The sequence below is a fragment of the Cervus canadensis genome, chromosome 18 (genome assembly GCF_019320065.1).
Source record: "Cervus canadensis isolate Bull #8, Minnesota chromosome 18, ASM1932006v1, whole genome shotgun sequence".
NCBI lineage: Eukaryota > Metazoa > Chordata > Mammalia > Artiodactyla > Cervidae > Cervus > Cervus canadensis.
The window spans coordinates 48,316,714-48,341,436 of record NC_057403.1 but is presented as its reverse complement, the minus strand read 5'-3'; the positions used below and the strand labels follow the sequence as shown (position 1 = coordinate 48,341,436).

Genomic DNA, 24,723 nt, shown 5'->3' with positions numbered 1-24,723 from the left:
TACAGGAGTCTTCACTCCCCTTGTATTTTCTGCACGAGATTGCATAGAGTTGATGTTAACTCTTAAAAACACCTTGCAGACTTCTCTAGTAAAACAACTTGGGCCCAGTAATTTCTTTTATGAGAATTTTTATATTATTAATTCAATTTCCCTAATAGCTGTAAGTCTATTCAAATGATCTATTTCATATTGGGTAAGTTATGGTAGTCTATACTTTTTCAGGAATTGGCTGATTTCATCTAAGTTGTCAAATTTATGTGTGTAAAGTTATAGGATTTCCTTATTTCTGATGTTTGCAGGGACTGTAGTTGATATTCTGGTATTAGTAATTTATGTCTTCTTCAGTGTTGCTGAAGTCTGTCAGTTTCATTGATTTTTTTCCCCAAGAACAAGCCTGTTATTAAGTTTACCTATTATTTTCAACTTCATTGATCTCCACTATTTCATTCCTTTTGCTTACTTTGAGTTTATTCTACTCATCTTTTTCCAGTTCCAAGAGGTGAAAGTTTACATTATTGATTTGAGACTTTTCTTCTTATCTAATTATGTGTTATATTTCTTTCATCTCTGCTTTAGCTATACAGACCTTGTTTCCGAAGTGTAGTGGTTATCATGTTTGCCTCACATGCAAAAGGTCCCCGGTTTGAAACCGGGTGGAAACAGACTTTCTCTTTGGGCTTCCCTGGTGGCTCAGAAGGTACAGAATCTGCCTGAAATGCAGGAGACCTGGGTTCGATCCCTGGGTTGGGAAGATCCTCTGGAGAAAGGAACAGCTACCCACTCCAGTAATCTGGGATGGAGAATTCCATGGACGGAGGAACCTGGCAGGCTATAGTCCATGGGGTTGCAAAGCCTGGGACATGACTGACTGACTTTCACTTTAGCTACATCTCACAAATTTTGATATATATTACTTTCATTTTCTCTTCAGTTCAATGTATTTTAAAATTTCTCTTCAAATTATCCAATATTTAGAAGTCTGTTACTGAGTTTCTAAGTATCTGGATATTTTCTTATTATCTTTCTGTTATTCTAGTTTGATTCATTTGTGATCAGAGAACACACTCCATATGATTTGGTTGTTTCAAATTTGTTGGTTGCTTTATGCCCAGGTTAGGTCTATCTAGATATACATTCTGTAGGCCTTGAAAAGAATGTGTACTGTGCTGTTGCTGGGCAGAATGTTCTATAAACACCGATTAGAATCTTGTTGGTTGATGGTGTTGAGTTCTCCTATATTCTTGCTGATTTTCTGTCTAATGGTTTTATCATTTGTTAAGAAAAACATGTTGAAGCCTCCAACTGTAACTGTATATATGTCAATTTCTCCTTTCAGTTCTACCAGTTTTTCATTTTTATTTTGCAGTTATATTATTAGCAATATACACATTTAGCATTGCTATGTATTCTCAGTGAACTGATTCTTCACTCTGAAGGGTATTTTGCCTGAATATTTTATCTGCATATTGCCACTCTAGCTTTCTTTTGATTAATGTTTACACAGTATATTTTCCCTTCCTTTTAATTTTAACTCACCTATATCAATAAAACAAGTTTCTTAAAGACACCATATAGTTTGGTTGTTTTTTAAATCCATTCTGATGATCTCTTTTTAAATTGGTATGCTTAGACTATTTAATTTTAATGAAATTATTGGTAAGTTTGGATTTAAGCCTACCATTAGTTTGTTTTCAGCTTGTTCTCTATTTTTAACTCCTTTTCCCCTCTCTGGACTTCTTGTGCCTTATACAAGCATTTTTTAGTATTACAGTTTAATTTATTGCACTCTTTTTACTGTATCTCTTTATAAAGTAGTTTTTATAATAATCATGCTATCAGCTACAATATACACTTAATTTTCAGTCCACTTAAATCAATATTCTACCATTTCAAGAAGAATGTATAAGTCTTACCACCCATACTATTGCGTTTTTTATTTCCTATATATTTATATGTTTTGACATCTTGGGAGGCCTTTCAGACATGGGGAGAGATTCCCCCACCTCCAGCCAGGGTTAGTTGATTCCTTGGAGTTGTGGGCAGACTGCTTAGAGCTTCCCTTTCACATACACAGGCCATTTTCCTTTTCTAATTCACATACCAAACCTCGTAACAATCCAAGGTCAGGTACCAAACAACAAGGCAGCCCCTGTGCCCCAAAGCCAGCAGGAGCTACCCCAACTAGCCAACCCTAACTGCTACAGCCTGGCCTGCTCTGTCTCTGCCCTTACTCCTGCTTCTGCCGTGCGCTCAGCTGCTCAGTCGTACCCGACGCCGACTCCATGAGCTGTAGCCTGCCAGGCTCCTCTGTCCATGGGACTTCCCAGGCAAGAACACAGAAGTGGGTTGCCATTTCCTTCTCCAGAGGATCTTTTTGACCCAGGGATCAAACCTGCATCTCCTACATTGGTTAGGCAGGTTCTTTACCGCTGTGGCACCTGGGATTCTGTCTCCTGTATATTGTCACCCTGCTTCTTTAACTTATATGCGGAGTACATCAAGTGAAATGCTGGGCTGGATGGTTCACAAGCTGGAATCAAGATTGCCAGGAGAAATATCAACAACCTCAGATATAGATGATACCACTCTAACGGCAGAAAGTGAAGAGGAACTAAAGAGCCTCTTGATGAGGGGAGAAAAAGCTGGCTTAAAACTCAACATTCAAAAAAACAAAGATCATGGCATATGGTCCCATCATTTCCAGGCAAATAGATGGGGAAAAAGTGGAAACAGTGACGGATTTTATTTTCTTGGGCTCCAAAATCAGTGAGAATGGTCACTGCAGTAATGAAATTAAAAGATACTTGCCCCTTGGAAGAAAAGCTATGACAACCTAGACAGTGTATTAAAAAGCAGAGACATCACTTTGTTGACTAAGGTCCATATAGCCAAAGCTTTGGTTTTTCCTCTAGCCATGTATGTGTATGAGAGATGGACCATAAAAGCTGAGTGCCAACAAACTGATGCTTTCGAACTGTGGTGTTGGAGAAGACTCTTGACAGTCCCTTGGACAGCAAGGAGACCAAACCAGTCAGTCCCAAAGAAAATCAACCCTGAATATTCACGGCAAAGACTGATGCTGAAGCTGAAGCTCCAATACTTTGGCCACCTGATGTGAAGAGCTGACTCAATAGGAAAAAAAACCCTGATACTGGGAAAGACTGAAGGCAGGAGGAGAAGGTGACGACAGAGGATGAGATGGTTAAATGGCATCACCGACTCAATGGACATGAGTTTGAGCAAACTCCAGGAGATAGTGAAGAACAGGGAAGTCTGGCAGGCTGGAGTTGCATGGAGTCGCAAAGAGTCAGACATGGCTTAGTGACTGAACAGTAACAACCACCAAAAATCTGATGGCCTGGCAAGGGGAGGCTGCTCTCTTTTCTTGGAAAATGTAAGTATATCAAAATCTTCTTTTAATGGCATTGACTTCTCCATGCCATCACTCTGTCACCTCCATAACTTAAACTCTTGCAGGAACTCATCATATGAGTTCCTTTACCCTTGGTCTACCCTCCTTGTTCTCTTGTATGTTATAGCTATCTCATAAATTACACAAGTATAAAGTTGAAATCCTATCAGGCGATGTCATAAATTTCACTTTCAACCACTAACTCACTTTAAAGAACTCAAGAGGAGACGGTAATCTATTATATTTACCAGATGCAGTGTTATAATTTCTGTCTGAAAAGCTTCCTTTAGCAATTCTTTTGTAGCAGGCTACTCGCAATGATTTCTCTTTAGTTTTTTCCTCAGCCAAGAATCAGCCAGCTTTATCATGCTTTATTTTACTTTCATTCTCAAAGAATAATTTCACTGAACAAAGAATTCTTGGTCCTTTTCTTTCACCACTTAAATAATAATGTGCTACTGCTCTGGCCTCCATGGTTTCTGATCATTTACTCACTATAGTTGTTCCCTGAACTTTTTTGTCTCGATGCTTTTATGATTTTTAATATGTCTTCAGTTTTCAGCAGTGTGGTTATGACATGTCTGGGTGTGGAATTCTTTGAGTTTATTGTGCTTGCATTCACAACTTCTTGAATCATTATGTTTACATCTTCTGCCAAATTTGGGAAGTCTTCAGCTATTATTTCTTCAAATATTTTTTTTACAACCACACTTTGTCCCCTACTCATCTTGTTCAGATTACAAAGTTCACTGAACTCCTCTGTCATCTCCACTTAAAATCTAAGTTCATCCAGAGACGTGCTATTTAGGTTATTGTAGCCTTTAGTTCTAACCTTTTCATTTGGTTCTTCTTTATGTCTTCTACTTCTTTGCTGAAACTTTCTATTTTTCTAATAGCTTTAAGAGCACTTGTGATTAGCCTGTTGAAGCATTTTTATAACCTATGTTTTAAGTTCTTTGTTAGATAATTTCAACACCTCTATTATCTTGTCACTGATGTCCTCTGTCTTTTCTCATGCTGCTGCTGCTGCTAAGTCACTTCAGTCATGTCCGACTTTGTGCGACCCCATAGATGGCAGCCCATCAGGCTCCCCGTCCCTGGGATTCCAGGCAAGAATACTGGAGTGGGTTGCTGTTTCCTTCTCCAATGCATGAAAGTGAAGTCGCTCAGTCGTGTCCGACTCTTTGCGACCCCAAGGACTGCAGCCTACTGGGCTCCTCCGTCCATGGGATTTTCTAGGCAAGAGTACTCGAGTGGGGTGCCATTGCCTTCTCCTCTTTTCTCATGAGAGCTGACATTTTCATGGTTCTTCATATGCCAAGTAATTTTGTATTGCATCCAGTTTCAATACTGAGTTGGCTCATTTAAATAAATCTGTGATGAAAGTCAGCACTTCTGTTCTAGCAGGTATTCAATCTAGTTAGATTCAGGCTACAAGATGTACCCAGTCTGCTGTGAGCTGTGGTTCCAATATCAGTTTATTTTTTAAAGCCTTTGCAGTGCTATTTGTATCTGTCCCACAGGTGTGGTACCCAGTGGCCAATATGGGACCTGGCTGGTGGTTTTCCTATTAGTTCAGGACTCGAAAGTCTTTGCTGTGCTGACAAGTAGTAGATCCATGCATGCATGTGGCTTGGGGATGAGCCTGGACGATCACAAACAACTATTAGGGAGTCATTTTTCTGAGCTCCTCCCTCTCTGCCATCTTTCTAGTGCTTTCTGGTTCCCTGGGCTCCTCTTTTCAGTCTTCTAGTCAGAAAGCTGGGGCTTTGGTTACCCCATTTTGTTGCATTTCTGCAACCGTGCCTGGGTCCAGCCAAAGGACAGAGAGGGAGAGAAAGCAACAAGATTGGCCCTATCCTTTCAGGACGACAACCCCACCAATCAGAGGGGAAGGTTCTCCTCCCTCAGAATTTTGGCTTCTGCAAGCTACTGCCACCATCATGGGTGTTCAGAACCTGGTATCCAATGGAATGAAGAAAAACAAACACAGGTCTTCACATTCTATCACAGATACTCCATTTTCTGTCCTTTGAGTTAAAACGGGAGGGCTTCTCCTGGTGCTCTTTTTGTGCCCTAGTGCCTATTTCCGCTTCCAGGTTAGGCTGTACTGAGTCCAGGCTAAGGGATAACAGAGGGGTAAAACTGGTAAACTCAGCACCGGTTTGGCTGTACTGTGAACCACGGCCTTCTTTCCTGCTCTGCCTGCTGTTTACTTTTCAGAGCTCTCAAGTAGCTGCTCAGGGCATTTTGTCCGAGTTTTGTCACTGTATCAGTATGAGTGGCAGGGTGGAGTCTTACTCAGAACTGGAGCTGCTCCCTGCTGCCTGCCAATACGTAAATGATATTGCCTATTTAGCATAAGTAAGGTTGAATTCACAGGAGTCAAATATGCTGAGACTACTATGCAGCTACTGGATAAGAAAGAGTTGGTTACATCCCCTCGGCAACAGTGAACCAACCTGGAGAGAAATTTCTTCTCCAGATAACAGACTTCTAAAACAAATACCCTCTTAAACAAGGGCTGATTCTCTAACTGATCTAAAATGAAGGTCACCTATCAACATATCCTGCCCAGACACAAAGCTTCCAATAGGCTTTTCAGATTTAATATGAAATACTAACAAAAAAAAGGAAAAAAAACCTGTCAGAAGAAAGTATGGCAAATATAAGACAGAAACCCATAAAGTAGAACACAAAATAGATGGAAACCAGGTATTCAGGGTAGAAAAGAAAAACTCAACAAAATTTTAATTAGTGCTTTCAAACAGAGGTAAGATGATAATGAATTCATAAAACAGGAATCAAATGTTTAAAAAAAAAAAAAGAAAAATTATCAGAATAAGAGCATTAGCAAAGTAAGAATATGATGGTCAGGGACTTTCCTGATGGCCTAGTAGTTAAGAATCCACCTTCCAAAGCAGGGGACGTGGTTTGATCCCTGGTTGGGGAACTAGGACCCCACATGCTGAGGGGCAACCAAACCTGTGTCACAACCGGAGAGCCCACATGCTGCAACTACTGAGGCTGTGCGCTCCAGGGCCTGTGTGTCACAGAGACCAGTGCAGCCCAATTAAACAGCCAAAGTTTTTAAAAGAGAATATAATGGTCAAAATAGTAACAGAGTCAATAGAAGAACTGAAAGGCAAAGTGGAAGAGAACCCTCCAAAAGTATCAGGAAAAAATGAGAGAAAACAAACTTTAAAGGTCTATCAAGGATATCCTAAATGTGAATAACTGGCATTCCAAAAAGACAGAGTGACACCTAATAAAGAAATAACACAAATCATTTCCTTGAACTAAAATATAGAAGACCCCAGGCATAATTAGTCAAAAAATTACATTAAGTCTTGTTTGGAAGCCAATGCACCCAAATCCCACTTTGAAAGGGTCCACTGTCTATCCAAACATGATGAGTTTTTAAAGGTTCACTAGAGAAAAATCCTGGGTGCAGGGTGGGAACAGGACACACATAAGAGAATGACAATCAGAATGTCTAATTCTCAACAGCAATTCTGGAAAATTAGGGGGAAAAGGTTAGCAATGCATTCAAAATTCTAAGGAAAAATGATTTTCAACCTATAATGTCCACATTACATACCAAATATTAAGCAGAATAAAAACATTTCTAGCATGCTACAGGCTGAAAAAATTACTCCCAGAGATTCTTTTCTTGAGAAACTATTTTAAGATGAAGGCCACCAAAAATATGGGAGATGAAGTAATTAGTAAATCCCATCCAAGAGCAGAGTAGAAGCCCACAGATGACAGCCGGGCAGCAGGTAAGGTGAGCACCCGGCTGCCTGGCGGAGCGAAGAGGGCTCTCGGGCGCTCTCCTGGGAAAGAGAGCAAAGAATAGTCGATATAAAGGAACATTTGTAAACTATTAGGGGTGCGCTTAAAGCAAATTTCCTAAATAGACGAGAAAGGGACAGATAAAAATCCTAGGAAAAAGGCTAAATCAGAAAGAGAACATTATGTAACATATATAGAACTTGCCCTTGCAATGAGTAGTATTCATATAATTATATAAACTTGCTTTAAGTGAAAAAAAGAAAAAAAAAGTTGGCGTCTTAGTCTGTTTGAGCTGCTGTAACAAATACCACACACTGGGTGGCTTATAAACAACGGAAGTCTATTTCTCTCAGCTCTGGAGGAGGCTGGAAGTCCAAAATCAGGGTGCCGCCATGGTCAGGTGAGGGCCCCCTCTCAGACTGGGGACTTCGTGTCCTCACGTGGCGACTGGGCAGTGGCGCTCTCTCAGGCCTACTGTCTCAGGGCATTCATCTCATCCACGGGGTTCTGTCCTCGAGACCCAATCACCCGCCAAAAGCCTGTTCTCCAAATACCATCACAGTGGGCATTAGAATTTCAACATTCATTAATTTTGAGGAGACACAAATATTCAGACCATAGCAACTGAGCAAGTGGATCTGGTTTTTGCCTCCTCATTTTTCTTAAAGGAAGTGAATAATGTCCAATATTGATAAGAAATAGCACTATATTATTCATAACTATTTAGGTAAACATCAGGACAAATAGCTAAAAACAAGACATGCCTTCAGGAAGTTGGCGGTGGAGAAGAAACAGAGGGACTGCCATAAAAACTCAGTAACATCTGATTTATTTCACCCACGTGCAAATATTATTTTATTACCCTCCCTTCTTCCTAATTTTACTTAAAAAATTGAAAAGTGGATGTATAACATGCTCTGATGCTGTATGACAAGATTATAGAGGGCCTAGGAGAACTCCTGTTGTGTAAGTGCTAGGAAGACTGGCAGAGACATGCCCAATACAAGTAGAGCTGTCTGACATTATCCCCAAATAACCAAACTATTAATGCAAGACTAACTGCACAGGTTTGGAAAAGAACTGTGCTAGGAGCTAACAATGTTATAACTTCATCTACCCAAAACTCCTTTTTGTTTGAGTGTTCCCCAAGAGGAATGAGTAATTATCCCTTGAGATTCAGACTCAATTTGTTTTCATAAATAATTTACTCTTGGGAAATTACTAAGTAGCAACAATTGATTTTTATACTCCAGTTCCGGAGTAAGAAATAATGTATACAGGCATACAGTGTTATTACATTCTAGATGTTTGGCCATCAGCTGTATTGATAAGAAAGAGTCTGTGGATCCAAGCAGCCATCATTTGCATTTGACTCTATTTGGCATCTGAACATTTCAGTGTTAGTCAAAAACTGCTTTCTTCCATCCTGTAGTGTTAACACTGTTTTACTTTACTCAGGCTTTTAAGGAAAAAAGGGGGGGAAGGAGAGTATGTAATATATACAACAGTAACTTCCCTTGCATATGGCAAAATGGATTTCTATTATTTTACTTTCTACAAGGTCAGTTCTTCTTAACTCGAGCATTACAATGCATGTATCAGAGAAGCTCCTGGCAACCCTGCTACTCACAACAGCTAAAAACAGAAAGGATCGAAGTGGCTGTTCCAGAGTAGGTGTGCCCTGGGGAAAGGGTTCTTAGCACCACGCTCACCAGCTACCACCTCTTATTATGGGCACACACTTGAAGGACTTTATCAGCGTGCCTCCCAAATCCCATGGTTTGAAGCAGCTGAATAAAAGCATAAAGGAGGCAGCACAGGGTGCTGCTGTGAGCACGCAGCAGCAAGTAACTGCCAGCCCGGGGGCAAGAATAAGGAAGACACAGTGGTTGGGAAGCACAGCGACGTGGGATCGTCTGTCCTGAGTGCAGAGCCGACACACTCTGGCACGTGCCAGGAGAGTACCTGTGCCCTGGCACAACGTAACGGAAGATACACAAGCCAACCACACATCAATGAGGAGGGAGAAACTACGCAGGCAAGGAAGCTTTAATATACAGGCAGAGCTCTAGAATCGTTCCCATCACTAGTTCTCTACTTTGGCTGTACACTTAAGGATTCTAAAGATTTCTTGTAACTCAGGATGCTCTTGCATAAATGGTGCTGTGTGATATCTCTAAGAGAAAAGAAAGGAGGAAGATTAATATTTCTAGACACTGACACATGAGTCCTACAGAATGTACGTAAATTAGAAGCATTACAATGCCTTGCAGAAAACAAACATTTAATATAAATACCTACAAATCTGTAATGGGTCATGATGGAGAGTTCTGATAAAATGTGGTCCACTGGAGAAGGGAATGGCAAACTATTTCAGCATTCTGGCCTGGAGAAGTCCATGAACTGTATAGTCCATGGGGTCACAAACAGTCAGACACGACTGAGTGACTTTCACTTTCTTCCAACAATACAAGAGATGACTCTACACATGGACACCACCAGATGGTCAATATCACAATCAGATTGATTATATTCTTGGCAGTCGAAGATGGAGAAGCCCTATACAGTCAGCAAACACAAGACCAGGAGTTGACTGTGGCTCAGATCAGAAACTCCTTATTGCAAAATTCAGACTTAAACTGAAGAAAACAGGGAAAACCACTAGACCATCCAGGTATGACCTAAATCAAATTCCTTATGATTATACAGTGGAAGTGACAAATAGATTTAAGGCATTAGATCTGAAAGAGTGCCTGAAGAACTGTGGACAGAGGTTCATGACACTGTACAGGAGGCAGTGATCAAGACCCCAAGAAAAAGAAATGCAAAGAGGCAAAATGGTTGTCTGAGGAGGCCTTACAAATAGCTGAGAAAAGAAGAGAAGCTAAGGGCAAAGGAGAAAAGGAAAGCTATACCCATCTGAATGCAGAGTTCCAAAAAATAGCAAGGAGAGATAAGATAGCCTTCCTGAGTGATCAATGCAAAGAAATAGAGGAAAATAATAGAATGGGAAAAGCAGAGATACCAAGGGAACATTTCATGCAAAGATGGGCAAAATAAAGGATAGAAACGGTATGGACCTAACAGAAGCAGAAGATATTAAGAAAAGCTGGCAAGAATACACAGAAGAACTATACCAAAAAAATCTTAATGACCCAGATAACCACGACGGTGTGATCACTCATCTAGAGCCAGATATCCCGGAGTCCGAAGTCAAGTGGGCCTTAGGAAGCATCACTACGAACAAAGCTACATGGAATTCTAACTGAGCTATTTCAAGTCGTAGAAGATGATGCTGTTAAAGTGCTGCACTCAGTATGCCAGCAAATTTGGAAAACTCAGCAGTGGCCACAGGACTGGAAAAGGTCAGTTTTCATTCCAATCCCAAAGAAAGTCAATGCCAAAGAATGTTCAAACTACCACACAACTGCACTCATCTCACACGCTAGCAAAGTAATGCTCACAATTCTCCGAGAGAGGCTTCAACAGTATGTTAACCGAGAACTTCCAGATGTTCAAGCTGGATTTAGAAAAGGCAGAGGAACCAGAGATCAAATTGCCAGAGACCAAACTGATCTGCTGGATCACTGAAAAAGCAAAAAAGTTCCAGAAAAACATCTACTTCTGCTTTATTGACTACGCCAAAGGTTCTGACTGTGTGCATCACAACAAACTGTGGAAAATTCTTAAAGAGACAGGAATACAAGACTACTTTACCTACCTCCTGAGAAATCTGTATGCAGGTCCAGAAGCAACAGTTAGAACTGGACATGGAACAATGGACTGGTTCAAAATTGGGAAAGGTGTATGTGAAGACTGTATACTGTCACCCTGCTTATTCAACCTATATGCAGAGTACATCACGCAAAATGCCAGGCTGGATGAAGCACAAGCTGGAATCAAGATTGCCGGGAGAAACATCAATAACCTCAGATATGCAGATGACACCACCTTTACGGCAGAAAGTGAAGAGGAACTGAAGAGCCTCTTGATGAAAGCAAAAGGGAAGAGTGAAAAAGTTGCCTTAAAACTCAACTCAAAAAACTAGGATCATGGCATCCAGTCCCATTACTTTATGGCAAATAACAGGAAATAATGGAAACAGTGACAGACTTTATTTTCTTGGGCTCCAAAATCATTGCAGATAGTGACTGCAGCCATGAAATCAAAAGACATTTGCTCCTTGAAAGAAAAGCTATGACAAACCTAGACAGCATATTAAAAAGCAGAGACATTCCCTTGCCAACAAAGTTCCATCTAGTCAAAGCTATGGTTTTTCCAGCAGTCATGTATGGATGTGAGAGTTGGACCATAAAGAAAGCTTACCACTGAAGAACTGATGCTTTTGAACTGTGGTGTCTGTTGGAGGAGACTTGAGAGTCCCTCAGGTCAAACCAGTCAATCCTAAAGGAAATCAATCCTGAATATTCATCAGAAGCACCGATGCTGAAGCTGAGGCTCTAATACTTTGGCCACCTGATGTGAAGAGCTGACTCACTGGAAAGACCCTGATGCTGGGAAAGATTGAAGGCAGGAGGAAAAGGGACGACAGAGGATGAGATAGTTGGATGGCATCACTGGCTCGATGGACATGAGTTTAATCAAGCTCCACGAATTGGTGATGGACAGGGAAGCCGGGTATGCTGCAGTCCATGGGGTCACAAAGAGTAGGATACGACTGAACAACTGAACTGACTGACAAATCTGTAATAGGTTAACATAACATTTTAACCTGTTAAGATAACATGTCTCTATCTGACCAGCAACATTAATAATATTGCTAGAGAATTTTAACCATTTTTCCAGTGCATTTCCAACATTTGCTTTCCGTTCCATCTTTCTTCTCAATCTTATTTTCTGAAATGCCTACAAGTTCTTCCCCAGGAGGAGCACAAATGCTCACTGAGTGTACTTCTGGAGACAGTACTAGGAGCCACACTCCACCCTAGACTTCACCCCCATTACAACTGCAAGTCTCTGAAATCCTACAGCTTCCAAAACTTTCAGTTCTCCTGAGCAATTTAATCTTCACTCTTATCCAAGTAAGCTCTTTGGGTCTCCAACATCATTTCTGTCTCTCTCCTTACCCTTAATAAATGAGCCAGGACTGTATGAATTCCTTTGACTGCCTCTCTGCTTTCATCTAAACATTCTACCTTTCACAAACCCTTCTCCTTTTTTCTCCTTCAAAGCCATGCCATTTTCTCAGGCCTTGATTCATCACTCCCCCTTCATCCACCCATCCCTGTCCCTCTGTCTACAAACCGGCGTGGGTCTCCTTGATCCTAAAAAAACATTTCCTTCAGCCCAACTGCGTATGCATAGAACCACTCCGTCTTTTCCTCTTCACAGGTTTTGAAAAAGTATCCCAAACCCCATTCCCTGTCAACCCCTTGAAATCTGGATTCTGTCCCCATTCAAACAGAAACCACTTTCCTGAATGACAACTAAAGCCTATCTTTTTGACTATCCCCCCAAATCCTTTGCTGCCTTTCCCTACTGTACCTTAAATGCAGATATTCTGTTAGGTTCTGTCCTGGTCCTCTCCCTCAATTATACTCTAATAGGCTCTTTTAAGTTCCAAAGATAACTTTTACTTCTCTGGCAGTAACTCCAAATGTCCATCTCCAGCCTTTAATACTGGTAGGCTGCAAACTATCCCCTGGACATTTCCACCTATTCAGTTTCACACATGAATACAGTCTGTAGCAATTTGATTTTACAATATGATCATGTGGCAACCTGTCAGCAGGTAACAGGGAGCCACTTTTTGTGTCTTGAGAGACTGTAAGAATATCTGGTTTTAGCTTTTTCTGTTCTTCTGTTTGTGCAAGAACGTGTTGCAGGCCTATTGACAGAATAGCCCTTATGAAACCTGGACCAGTTTTGTGTTTTTGGATTACTTTTCGACCTGTGGCTAAGATTAGGGAACCAAAGCTAAAAATTTTCTGTGTCTCTAAATGAGAAAAAGCATTTATTTCTTCATGGTGTGAATGTGAAATATATTCCTATTTCCAGGGGTTATTAATAAAATAGATAACAAAGTTTCCTAAAGAACTTCTGTTCAAGTTGGTTTATAGAGAACAAGCTTTCACATAAATCTATATTACTCCTAGAAAATAAAGAAACTAAATATCTGAACTTATAATGAGTTCTTAACGACAAAAACAACCTAAAATGCACAGAAGCTGACCCTCCAAAGGCATTTGTTTTTAGAATATAAATTCATGTAAGAAAAACCAACCCTGGTGGTCCACTGATTAGGACTGGGCGCTTTCACTGCCGTGGCCTGCGTTCAGTCCCTGGAAGAAAACTAAGACAATCCAGGTCACATGGCATGGCCAAAAAAACCCTTATACAAATCTATCTGATTTGATCATTTTAATGCTAACTTAGAAACAGACGTCCTTTCTCTGATTTTACTAGTGCAGAGTACAATGCATGCATAAGATTTTTTTTTTTTTTACTTTAAGGTTTTCCTTTCATGAAAAGACTGATTATGCAGAAGAAAAATGTACACCTTCAACTACACTGAATTATAACTTTTTTTAATATATCAGATGTTCTATGTTGCTCAGTACTTGTCAGTTTAAGCATAACTTCCAATATCCTTACTTAAAGATCCTGGTTGGACTAACAGTAAATGGTTCCCTAATGGACATTCTTTGGATACATGGCTAATTTCCAAGTGAGAAACCAAGCATAGTTTAAACACACACACTACATGTTTTCTTTTTAATATAAGCACAATGTCATTATTGTACCCAACAAAATGAACAATAATTCCTAAGTATCATCTAATACCCAGTCTGTATTTAATGTCTTTTTCCAGTTGTTCTGCTCTAATTAGTCTGATTTTTTTCCCCACTATAATTACACAATTAAGTCTTGCCTTGCCTAGTACGTCACACATATAGAATTAGTATGCACTGTTTTGTGTAAGACTGTTTTCACTTGGCATAATATTTCTGAGATTCAACCATGTTACTGAATGTCTGAGTAATTTGTTCTTTTCTATTACTTTGTAGTATACCACCCTGAAAGTCTTCTACACCTAAACTATCTTTGATGTTTTGCAAAGGTCACCAGGCAATCAATCACAAAGATTTCTCTTTCACCTCATAAGGATGCTAAAACTATTCCTTTCTTTGGGGTACTCGGAATTTCTTAAACTGCGAACATTTATTAACTCTGTCAAATAAAAAAGGAAACTTGGTCCACTTTTACTGAATCTCCTCACCTTTCATGGCAATGTAGTTATTTGCATAGGACTGTGAAGAATCTGTCCTTCCTTTTATTAGGGCAAAATTAGACAAATTCATCATGCAACCCAGGCCATAACTACAAGGTCATATTTAAGAATAAATTTCATTTAATCAGGTATGGCAAGGTTACCATTAAAACACAGGGATTGTAGTTCATGTATGGAACCAACCAAAACTGCTCTGATACCTACTCTGTGGCACACATGCAATATAAAAACAAAAATCCCTTCCTGGCAAGCCAGAAATTCTAGCATATTTTGGGAATCTTGAGGAAAGAATTCATCCAAATGTATAAATGCTACAGGTGAAATACGTAGAAATAGTTTTCTTGATTTGTTCTTTTTTTTTTTGGTGAGGTTTGCTTCCTAGCTTTAAAACAGAAGTGCCAAAAGAGTCAATTAAAAACAAAAACAAATGATAAGTACTCAGCTACTGAAAAGGCAACCTAAGGTTCCTTATGAAATTTCCAGAGAGGATAATTCTCTAGTCTTAGTTGTTGCTAATATTTCCTGCCATACTCTACATACAATCAGGCGAGTCTGTAAGTATATGCATTCATGTGTGTGATAACTAATCCTTGAGGCTATTTATGACTAAAAGGGGCACAAATAACACAAATTACAGAAACTCTGGAATTATGGTAAAAGAATGGCTGCAAGCTCTTTCAATGCCGTACTAGAGAACGATCTAGCAGTTTTGTCCAACCAAGGGTTATTTAATAGCTAGAGCAGCACCATCCAGCAGAACTTACTGTAATGACATATGTTCTATATCTGCACTGTCCAAATTGGTCATGGCCACTGAGCACCTGAAATACAGTGAGGAAGTGAATATTTAATTTCATTAAACAGCCAAATGCGGGAATGGCTGCATATTGGACAGTGTAAATCCAGACTTCAAACTTTTTGTACAGGCCCAAAGAATTGTTTCTACCTTTTAAAGGGTTGTAAAAAGCAAAAACAAAAAAAAATATGAGACAGAGACCCTGTCTGGTTCACAAAGTCTGAAAATTTATTATCTGGCTCTTTATGGAAAATGTTTGACCATGTATGTATGCTCTAGGTGTATGTATTTTTTTTGACATACTATTTTATATTGAAAAAAAGCAAGAACATATTAACTTGCAGATTTTTGTCCAGTGAAGACACAGATGATTTCTGAGATAACCTCTAAAATTATGGTTTCATTATCTTGTATGATATGAACAAGTTTTCTATCCAGTCTAGCAGTCTTACTCCAACATTCTTTTTTCAGTACCTCTGATCATGTATTTCTTGAGCCAGTTTACCTATGCAGCTAGTTACCTCACAGATGAGTTAAATAAATGTTTGATGTGTGCTCACTTTGAATCTTTAGAAATGACATTTTTTAAAAAAAATGAAACTAAAGTGCTCATTTAAAAAATTTCTATTCACGAAAACAAATCTAAAAAAACAGTGGGGATTCAGGGAATATTTTAAGAAGTAGATGACATGATGCAGCAGTCCTTCCTATTGTCTACCAATATCCATGTTCTGCTTCTTTAACAACAGAATCTAGATTTTGTTCAGGGCAGTAATGTATCTAGTTAAAACTGAACATTTCCTAGCTCCGTTTCCATATTGGCCATATGACATCATCCTGGTCAACAAGACATAAGGAAAAGTCTGCTGGGATATTGTTGAAAGCTACTGTGTCTTCTTTCTTCCTTCTTGAAACAGAGATGTGGTGGCTGGAGCGGCATCAGTTATCTTGTGACCATAAGGGAAAGGCTGAAAGAACTGCAGAGACCTTGACCCTGACAGCGCCTAACTACTACTCAGCTGTGAACTGTTGTTCATCTTAAGACTTCTTGTTGAAAGAAAACCAAACCATTTTGTATAGATTTCTGTCACTTCAGCCAAATCTAGATCTATCTATCAGCCTAATAGAGATAATACCATCAGCATTAACCTGAACTGTCTTAATTTTAAAAATACCCTAAAAATAGGGTTAATAATGAAACACACGGTGAACTAAACATGTAGGTTCGAGAATGCATGTAGATCCCAGGTGACTGGCGGGCAGTTTCGAAGAAAAGGTGCCATAATCACAACTGACTTTTACACAGAAAATTCAAACCTGAATCCACACAGCTCTGAGTGGATTAATTATGTAACTAATGTAACTAATTCTAATTCTGCCAGCACTAATGTAACTAATTAATGTAACTAATTCTGTCAGCACTAAAACTGAACAAAATTTTCTCTAAGTTGAAAGGAAACTCTTCAGTTCAGTTCAGTCGCTCAGTTGTGTCCGACTCTTTGCGACCCCATGAATCGCAGCACGCCAGGCCTCCCTGTCCATCACCAGCTCCCGGAGTTTACTCAAACTAATGTCCATTGAGTCAGTGATGTCATCCAGCCATCTCCTCCTCTGTCGTCCCCTTCTCCTCCTGCCCCCAATCCCTCACAGCATCAGGGTCTTTTCCAATGAGTCAACTCTTCGCATGAGGTGGCCAAAGCATTGGGAGTTTCAGCTTTAGCATCAGTCCTTCCAATGAACACCCAGGACTGATCTGCTTTAGGATGGACTGGTTGGATCTCCTTGCAGTCCAAGGGACTCTCAAACTCTTAATTAACAAGTAAAAGAAATTATTCTGGACTTCCCTGGTGGTGCAGTGGATAGTAATCTTCTCCAAGGCAGAGGACACAGGTTCGATCCCTGGTCTGGGAAGAGTCCACAGGCCAAGAAGCAACTAAGCCTGTGCACCACTAAGCCAGCAAGTCACAAATAATGAAGCCCAAGCACCTAGAGTTTGTGTTCCACAGGAGAAGCCACCGCAGCGAGAAGCTGGCACATCGCCACAACAATGAAGATAAGCCACTGCTCACTGCAACTAGAGAAAAGCTCACACAAAGGGACAAAGACCCAGTGCAGCCAAAAGTAAAGAAATAATTTGGTTTCTTTAAACAAAAGGATTTTCCTATGTTGTTTCCATAAGACATAACTGATTTTTTAAAAAGCAGATCTTTAATTAATTACTGTAAGGATCTTACCCCTATGATTGTTTTTGAAATGCAAGATTTCTAACTTCATACAATTATATTAATTTAGTAGAAAGTCAACACAGAACAAGATGTCCCTGATTTAATTAAAACCCTACAATACTAGCTGGTAAACAAATCGGGAAGAGGAAACTACAGGCATAAGCAATCACTTTGACCCTAGTACGACCAGTGTGAGTATCCCTTATTTCAACATTCTGGTATAACCCCAAAATATTAACCATTAAAAAGAGACTGAACAAATCACTTTTTCTCAAGAAGATGATTTTCACAACCATAGTCAGTTAAAAATTATCATTACAGGAAATGCAAAAAGGCCTCCAACCTCTTTTCTGGTAAAATCAAAACAAAAACTGTCACTACCCACTATTACATCTATGGATTATTTCCTTCATGAACAAATCTACTGTTCAAGAATCTGTTCATGAAACCAGATACCAAATTCTTCTAACAAAAAAGGAAATTAAACAACACAGGGTCCATTTTAACCCTCTGAAGTCAGTGAAGTAATATACACCGCTTCTACCGGAATTGCATTTTCTTTACCCCTATCTTTCTCCTCTCTTACTCCACAAATATGTAAGCAAAAACTCAAGTAAAGACAATCACCAACTCTTCATAAGACCCTCTCTTTTTTTCCTCCCAAATTAAAAGCAGGTTGGATGTTAAGTTTACTTTACCACAGCTTCTCAGGTGTACTGAGTAATAATTTCAGTGTTTAAGATTGTTAAGTTCTCCAAATTACCCTCCTTGAAAGTCCTCCAGATTGATGGGTTTGGTAGGTCACTGGCTATGCTTCATGGTGGCTATTCATTGCCATGAAGTAATGCCTGAAATAACACCAACTGATGGGCAGCTGTAGGTAGCAAATTCAGTACCGTAAATGCTCATGGAGAAGCCATACAACAAGCAGCCATGCTGTTACTTCCAATCGGTCCTCGTTTGTTAACCTCCAGGACAGGCTCCTAGCTCATGAACTAACTCCAGCACCCAACTCCCTGCTATGGACCTCAGTGACCTCAGCACTACATTATCTCTAGATGTCACACTCTATCATCCTTTAGCCTCTCATTTCTTTCTCTAAATTAAAAAGAATGCTTTCACTTTACCCAGGACCACTGAGGAACCACCCCGTGGTCCTCAGAATCATCCTCAGAAATCTTCCATATCCAAGATTCTGATCTCTGAACTGCCTCTCTAACGGTCACCTCTAGAATTCTTCAACACTGACTGAACTTGTCCTCTGCCTGCAGGATGCCCTGAGTCTAGGAGGGGACACAGTCGAAGGTCCTGTCCCTTCCTTGACTCTTCCAGTTTTATATGTCCTTTCTGCCTTCACCTCCCTCCTCTCTGGTCTGAATCTCTCAAGCTATTAGTTCACTGATAGTAGAAGGTAAGTCTTACATATTCTTGGACTGTCCTAGATGACCATTCAGAAACATTTCCTGGGCCCCATTTTGCCTTCCTCAATTGCACCTTAGACTCCTGCAGTCTTTATGTGCTGGCTTCATTAACATAATGAGTGCTGGAAATCATCAACTACTTAAGAATTTCTAGATCAAGTGATAGAATAAATTCAAACCATCTAATCTTCCCTGGTCCTTACTTCAGTTCCAGTATTTTTTTGTTCCTTTCCAATGCACTTCCAACAGTTCCACTGCATCTATGCTGACATACTGCACTGTCTTTAAGTTCTTACCCTCCCTCTCTGGGAGTAAACTGGCATCCTATTTTACTAAGACAGTACTATAGGCCTTCAAATGCCCTCTTCCGCAAGTGGAAACAGATGTGTGTCTTCATTCACCTTGTCTCCTACCATCTAAAGCAGAGGTCCTAAAAATGTAATCCAAAAGCTGAACCTCGTCCACTGACATGTTCCATTTAGTATGCATGATTTTTATTTTTTTCAGAATATGTACTTTAAAAATATAGTGGGGTAGTACTTTTATTGAGCTATAATTCACAGCATGCATGGTTTTCAAAACATAAATTAGTTGTCTCTTATAACAGATTTCCCATTATGAAATGCAGACTTCTGGCTTCCTTTGGGTGGGAAGATCAGACATCAGGCCCACGCCGTGCACGAGCACCCTGGTTCACCAGTTCCTTCCTACCAACCAGCCACTTCCCCATGCAGTCGCCTCACCTGGTCCCAGGGGCTCTTTGATCTAAAGTAAGGATCTAACTCTTTGCACTCCCAGGAGCTGAGATCTCTTCAGCCTCATATCTCCCCACCAATGCCAGACTCCAAGGATCCAACCCTTGCCTTGCATCTTCGATTTCTTTGTAAATTGGGCAGCTCATATCAGTGCCTCCACTTCCTCTCTGAAAGTCAATCCCCTTTGTTTCCATGTCTGCCACCTAGGACTTCAGTCCCCTCCCACTGGTCCCTTATGCACAATGCCCCCTTCTAGTTTCCCTCTCACTTTCAGACACTGCTTCTCTAGCCCCTATAGTAATGTCACATTGCTATAAAAGTTGCTAAACACTTATCCCCAATTTCTGTAATCATATCATCATTAACCAGCAAATAGTACTAAGCAGCATAAACCAAGTGGTATAAACAATGACGATGCAGGCAAGGTTTAGAAATGTAAATCTGACGGCTGTACACCCTCTTGGGCAGGGCAACAGTTCCTTTCCCCTATTAATGCAACACACTGCACATCAACTCTTTAATAATGCTGTTTCCAACTTTCTCTCCCATATTAGGCTTATTAGGCTGTGGGTTCCTTGACGTCAAGAGGCAACCTAAGATACTTCTTGGCACAGAAGTTTTCTTTTAAGGATGAGAAAGCTGATCCCACCAACCTCCAGGTCAAACAATGTATCCACCACCCATCCTCCTTGCACTGGGGCTTCAAATCTCTCCCTCAGTCGACATATACACTTAGTTGCCAGTCCTGGTGACAACCTCCTCACCTACTCACCTCTAGTTCTAAATTGGAACAATGTTCCCTCCACAGTTGAGTCTTAATTGTCTTCAAATACAGAGTTTCAAGCAAATCCTTCCTTTCCCTAAATTCTCACTGACTCCCTACTGATAAGACCCAACTGGCCTGCATTTGGGTCCCTGGAGGCTTCACCTCTCACAGGGCACCTTGACACTTTCTACCCAAACACTCCATGTTTTTCTGGCTTCTAGGTCCTTGCACGCAACCATTTCTACCTGAGAATGTCCTGGTTCTTCAAAGACCAGCTCAAGTGCTACTTCCTCCAACAAATTCCCCTTTGACAAAAGTGGTCAATCCTAGAGCATGTGCCTTTATAAAAAAAACTTCCCAGAACATTATCACTTTCTACCAGAGGCCACACCTCACCTCTCCATGGAGCCCTAACTAAACCTTCACAGTCTTCTCTACCTAAGCATTTGCTTAAGACTAGTGACTTAACATTTTTAAAGCAGGAAAACAACACGAACCACTTGATGAGACCCAGAAAATTGCAATTAATCACAGACTCTTAAAAAAAAAAAAAAAAAAAAAATCAGAGACTCTACTTCTCTGGTGGCTCAGTGGGGAAAAATTAGCTTGCAAATGCAAGGAGATGCAGGAGACATGGGTTCAATCCCTGGGTTGGGAAAAGCCCCTGGAGAAGGAAATGGCAACCTATTTCAGTATTCTTGCTGTTAGGTAGTTAGAATAGGGAAAAGGAGTCCAAAGTGGCAGTGGCTAAAAGACAAGGAAGGGAAAAGCCCGCAAAAATAAAGCAGAGGACCAAAGGAAGGCCCCAGGACCGGAGTGAGGACTTCAGATAGAACAGCACTCCTGACTAAGCCCAATTTGCATAGGCAGGCCCAGGGGGAAGACACATATAAAAAGAGGAGCCAAAGGGCCCTTGCTCTCTTTCTCTCCCCTGAGCAATGGGGTGCTCTTCTCTTCGAGTCTTTGGATCAATGTGCCCTCACGCCTTGAAGATGGATTTTCCTGCTATTATCTAAATGAAAAAAAGCTGTAACACTGAGCTGTAACACTGATTTATTTAAGAGCTATAACACGGTCTGTCCAAGACCCGAGGGCTGTGACTCGCCGAGGGGGCCTTAATATCCGTCGCTCCAAATCTTTGTTGTGACGAGACAAAGAACCGAGGAGCATACATTCGCCTGACGCTGCCTTGAGAATCCCATGGACAGAGGAGCCTGGTGGACTACAGTCTATATGGTCACAAAGAGACAGACATAACTAAGCACATACACATATCAGCTAAAAAAGCTGTAAAAAGTCCTTCCCCTGAATCTTCCTTCCCCTAAATCTTTTCCTCCACAGCTTAACTTAAAATATTGTAGATGCTGAAGTTTGTTCTATTCTTAAATTTTTTTTTGGCTGTACTGCATAACATGCAGGATCTTAGTTCCCTGGCAAGGAATGAACCCATGCCCCCTGTTTGCAGTGGACACCCAGAGTGCCAACCACTGAAACGCCAGGGAAGTCCCTCCTGTTCTTAGTTTTTAGAAATCAAGTTAATTTTTAAAAATCAAGTTTTCTCTTCTCAAAAGGTAAAGCAAACTCCAAAACAAATTAACCAGAACAAAGCCTTTGAGTATGGCATTCAATTCTTACCCATCACTCTCAAGGGGGAAAAAAAAAAGGGATTTCTTACAAGTGGGAGTGTTGGATTATGCACAACACACATAACAAAGATAAACAGGCAGGTGACACATACTACCAAGATAACATAAGACACACCTTTTCCAATTAGCTTATGCTGAGTTGCACAGCAGGGACAGGCAAGAGGACTGGGAGGAGGAGCTGGGAGGGTCTGGCAGGGTTTTTCTGCAGAGCAAAAGCAGCACTTTCCACACTTTGCAGTGAGCCATGAGTGAAGCTGAACTTGGAGCAGGCAGAGTACACAATAAAAGCAGTGAGACTAGTCAAACTACAGCTGAGTTTTAAGCTGAGAGATGCTAAGGCAGAAAACTGCAAAAGTAAAGTGGGCTTGGATTAATACGTGTTTTGTAAATCAGAAAAGTTTTTAGAGTGAATGAGCTCGGCAATAGGAGACTTCCTGTGGGAGGATATTCGTCTCATGCAAGTTATAGTGGGGAGAGAGGGATGGCAATGAAATAGAAAGGGCACATACCAAGAAAGAGGGTCTTAATTGCTGCAAAAGTAATGGAAAAGAAAGGAAAGAATGCATGGAAGAAACTTCAGAAGCCATTATAGGACTTAGTCATGTCAAACTTTTCAGCCCTGGCGAGTGGGAAGAAACTGGGTAGCTGGAGAAAACCAGGAGAGGACTGGGAAGAAGTTAAGACCAGCTGTCTGAAATCAGAAAATTAAAAAAAAAGAATCAAGAACAGGAAAGTAAACTTGATTCAACATCTGCACTGCTTTAAGCTTGGAGAAGAATCATACAGTTAAATGTCCTATCTTCTCTAAACACATTAAAAGCAAACAAGCAGGGTTTTTTTTGTTTTTTTTTTTTTAAGCTAAGAAAAGTCAAGAGTTACAGCTAATCAGATTCTTCAAGGGCATTGTGAAATTTCTGAAGTAGGAGGCCAACAAAGGATCCCCCCACCCCCAGTGCTCATCATTTCGAAGATAGGTATCAAGAACAAGGTCTCTGGAAACAAACTGCCTCTGTCTGAGTTGTGACTCTCCCACTTACTTGATGGGAAAAACTGGAGAAACTTGGCTGGTGGGGGTGGGGGGAGGATGTACTCTTGCAGTTATTTTGGCTTGCGGAGGGAAGGGAGTAGCTGAAGATGTCTTAAGTAGGTACAAGTCTGAAATGCTGATTTAGAGAGAAGGTGAGTCACCTCACCGAAAGTTTCAGTTTCCCCAGCTGTTACAGACAGGAAGATAATAAAATCTACCTCACTGGATTTTTTTTTTTAAGGATTGAAACTGATAATCCTGAAGTATTGCACATAACGTCTGATGTACTATAACCATTCGATAAACGTGAGTGATACACAAAATCAATACGAGTAATAATGCTATTTTTAGCACCATTATTAAACATTCCCTTCTCTGCTTGATGTTCTCTGAATACTGCACTACTACGAATGTTCTGTCAGATTCTCAGAGAGACTGACATCCCTCGAAGGGTCAGAATCCCTGTAGCGGAGGCCTGGGAAAAAAAGTGGCTGAGATGGTGGGCCCGGAGGTCGCGCGCCCAGCCAGCAGGCCCTACGCACCAGCCCGCGGGCTGGGAGGCGGGGGAGAGAGAACAACAGGCAACACTCTCGACGCCTTCACTCCGGGCCAGCCTCTGCACAACACCCAGGCGAATCCTCGCCACAGCCCTCCGAGACAGGTGCTTTCGTCAACGCCACTTTACACACGGGGAAACTGAGGCGCCGGGGATGAAACCGCTAGCCAAGGTCACATGGTTCGAAAGCCGAGGCTCGGAACGGCGCTCTCACCACCGCGCCTGGCTGCGGTCGCGCGGGGAAGGGGGTGGGGGCGCCCAGGGGACACCCGATCAACCCAAGGCCGCGCGCGCGCGGCAGGGGGCCGGGCCGGAGAAAGCGATCTCGCGGGGGCGGCGGCCGAACTTACCTTGGCGCTGTGCACCGCCTCCTGCGCCCCGCGAAGCTGCAGCCAGATGCGCGCGGGCAGCGGTTCCTCAGCTCCGAGCGCGCCGAGCACGGCCAGGCTCACGCCGAACAGGCCCTCGATGCGGCCGCGGCTCCTCTCCAGCAGCGCCGCCTTCTCGGCCGGCGCCGTGAACTCGTCCAGCACGGCCCGGGCCGCCATGGCGGGCGCGGCCTCCCGCGGCGGCGCCGGGGGCCGGCGGCGGCGACGCCCCCTCAGCGTGCTGCCGCTGCACCCGAGCCCCGTCAGGTGGCGTCGGCCGTTTCGGCCTCCTCGCCCCGGCCCGCGCCCCGCCGCCTGGCCGAAAGGCCAGCTACACCATCCCGCCGCGGCCGCCGCAACTGGGCAACTGAGGGCAGATAGCCCCTTCGCCGCCGCCGCCGCAGCCGCGGGCCGGGCCCCGCCGCCGCGCATGCGCCCCGCCCGCCGCCGTCATTGAGAGTCGCCACCCCCCGGGGATGGGGGTGGGGGTAGGGGCGGAGGCGATAGAAGTCTACGTCACGCTCAGTCGCCATGTTTGTTGTTGGCACGACGATGGCGCTCGAGAGGGCCTCGGGTGGCCTTTGGTGAGGGCCCTGAGGCTTTTGAGTGGCCTGGTGGCTGGTGAATTAATGGTTTCACCGGTGGGGAAATTGAAGCCCCGAGCCAATAGGCGAGACTGGCCCAGTGTCACGCTAGGGACTTGG

General features: G+C 41.9%; 1 protein-coding gene and 1 non-coding gene across 2 annotated transcripts in view; one reads left to right on the top strand and one right to left on the bottom strand.

The window, feature by feature from the left end:
- The window catches only part of N4BP1 (NEDD4 binding protein 1), a 56,058-nt gene extending 31,610 nt beyond the window's left edge, over positions 1 to 24,448 (bottom strand). Inside the window, exon 1 of the mRNA XM_043435339.1 lies at positions 24,002 to 24,448. Coding sequence (XP_043291274.1) covers positions 24,002 to 24,199 — 198 coding nt within the window. The 5' untranslated portion in view covers positions 24,200 to 24,448. The remainder of the gene's footprint in view (positions 1 to 24,001) is intronic.
- On the top strand, positions 590 to 662 carry TRNAV-CAC. The gene has a single exon. It is a non-coding gene; the product is annotated as a tRNA-Val (tRNA).
- Positions 24,449 to 24,723: the final 275 nt, after the last annotated feature.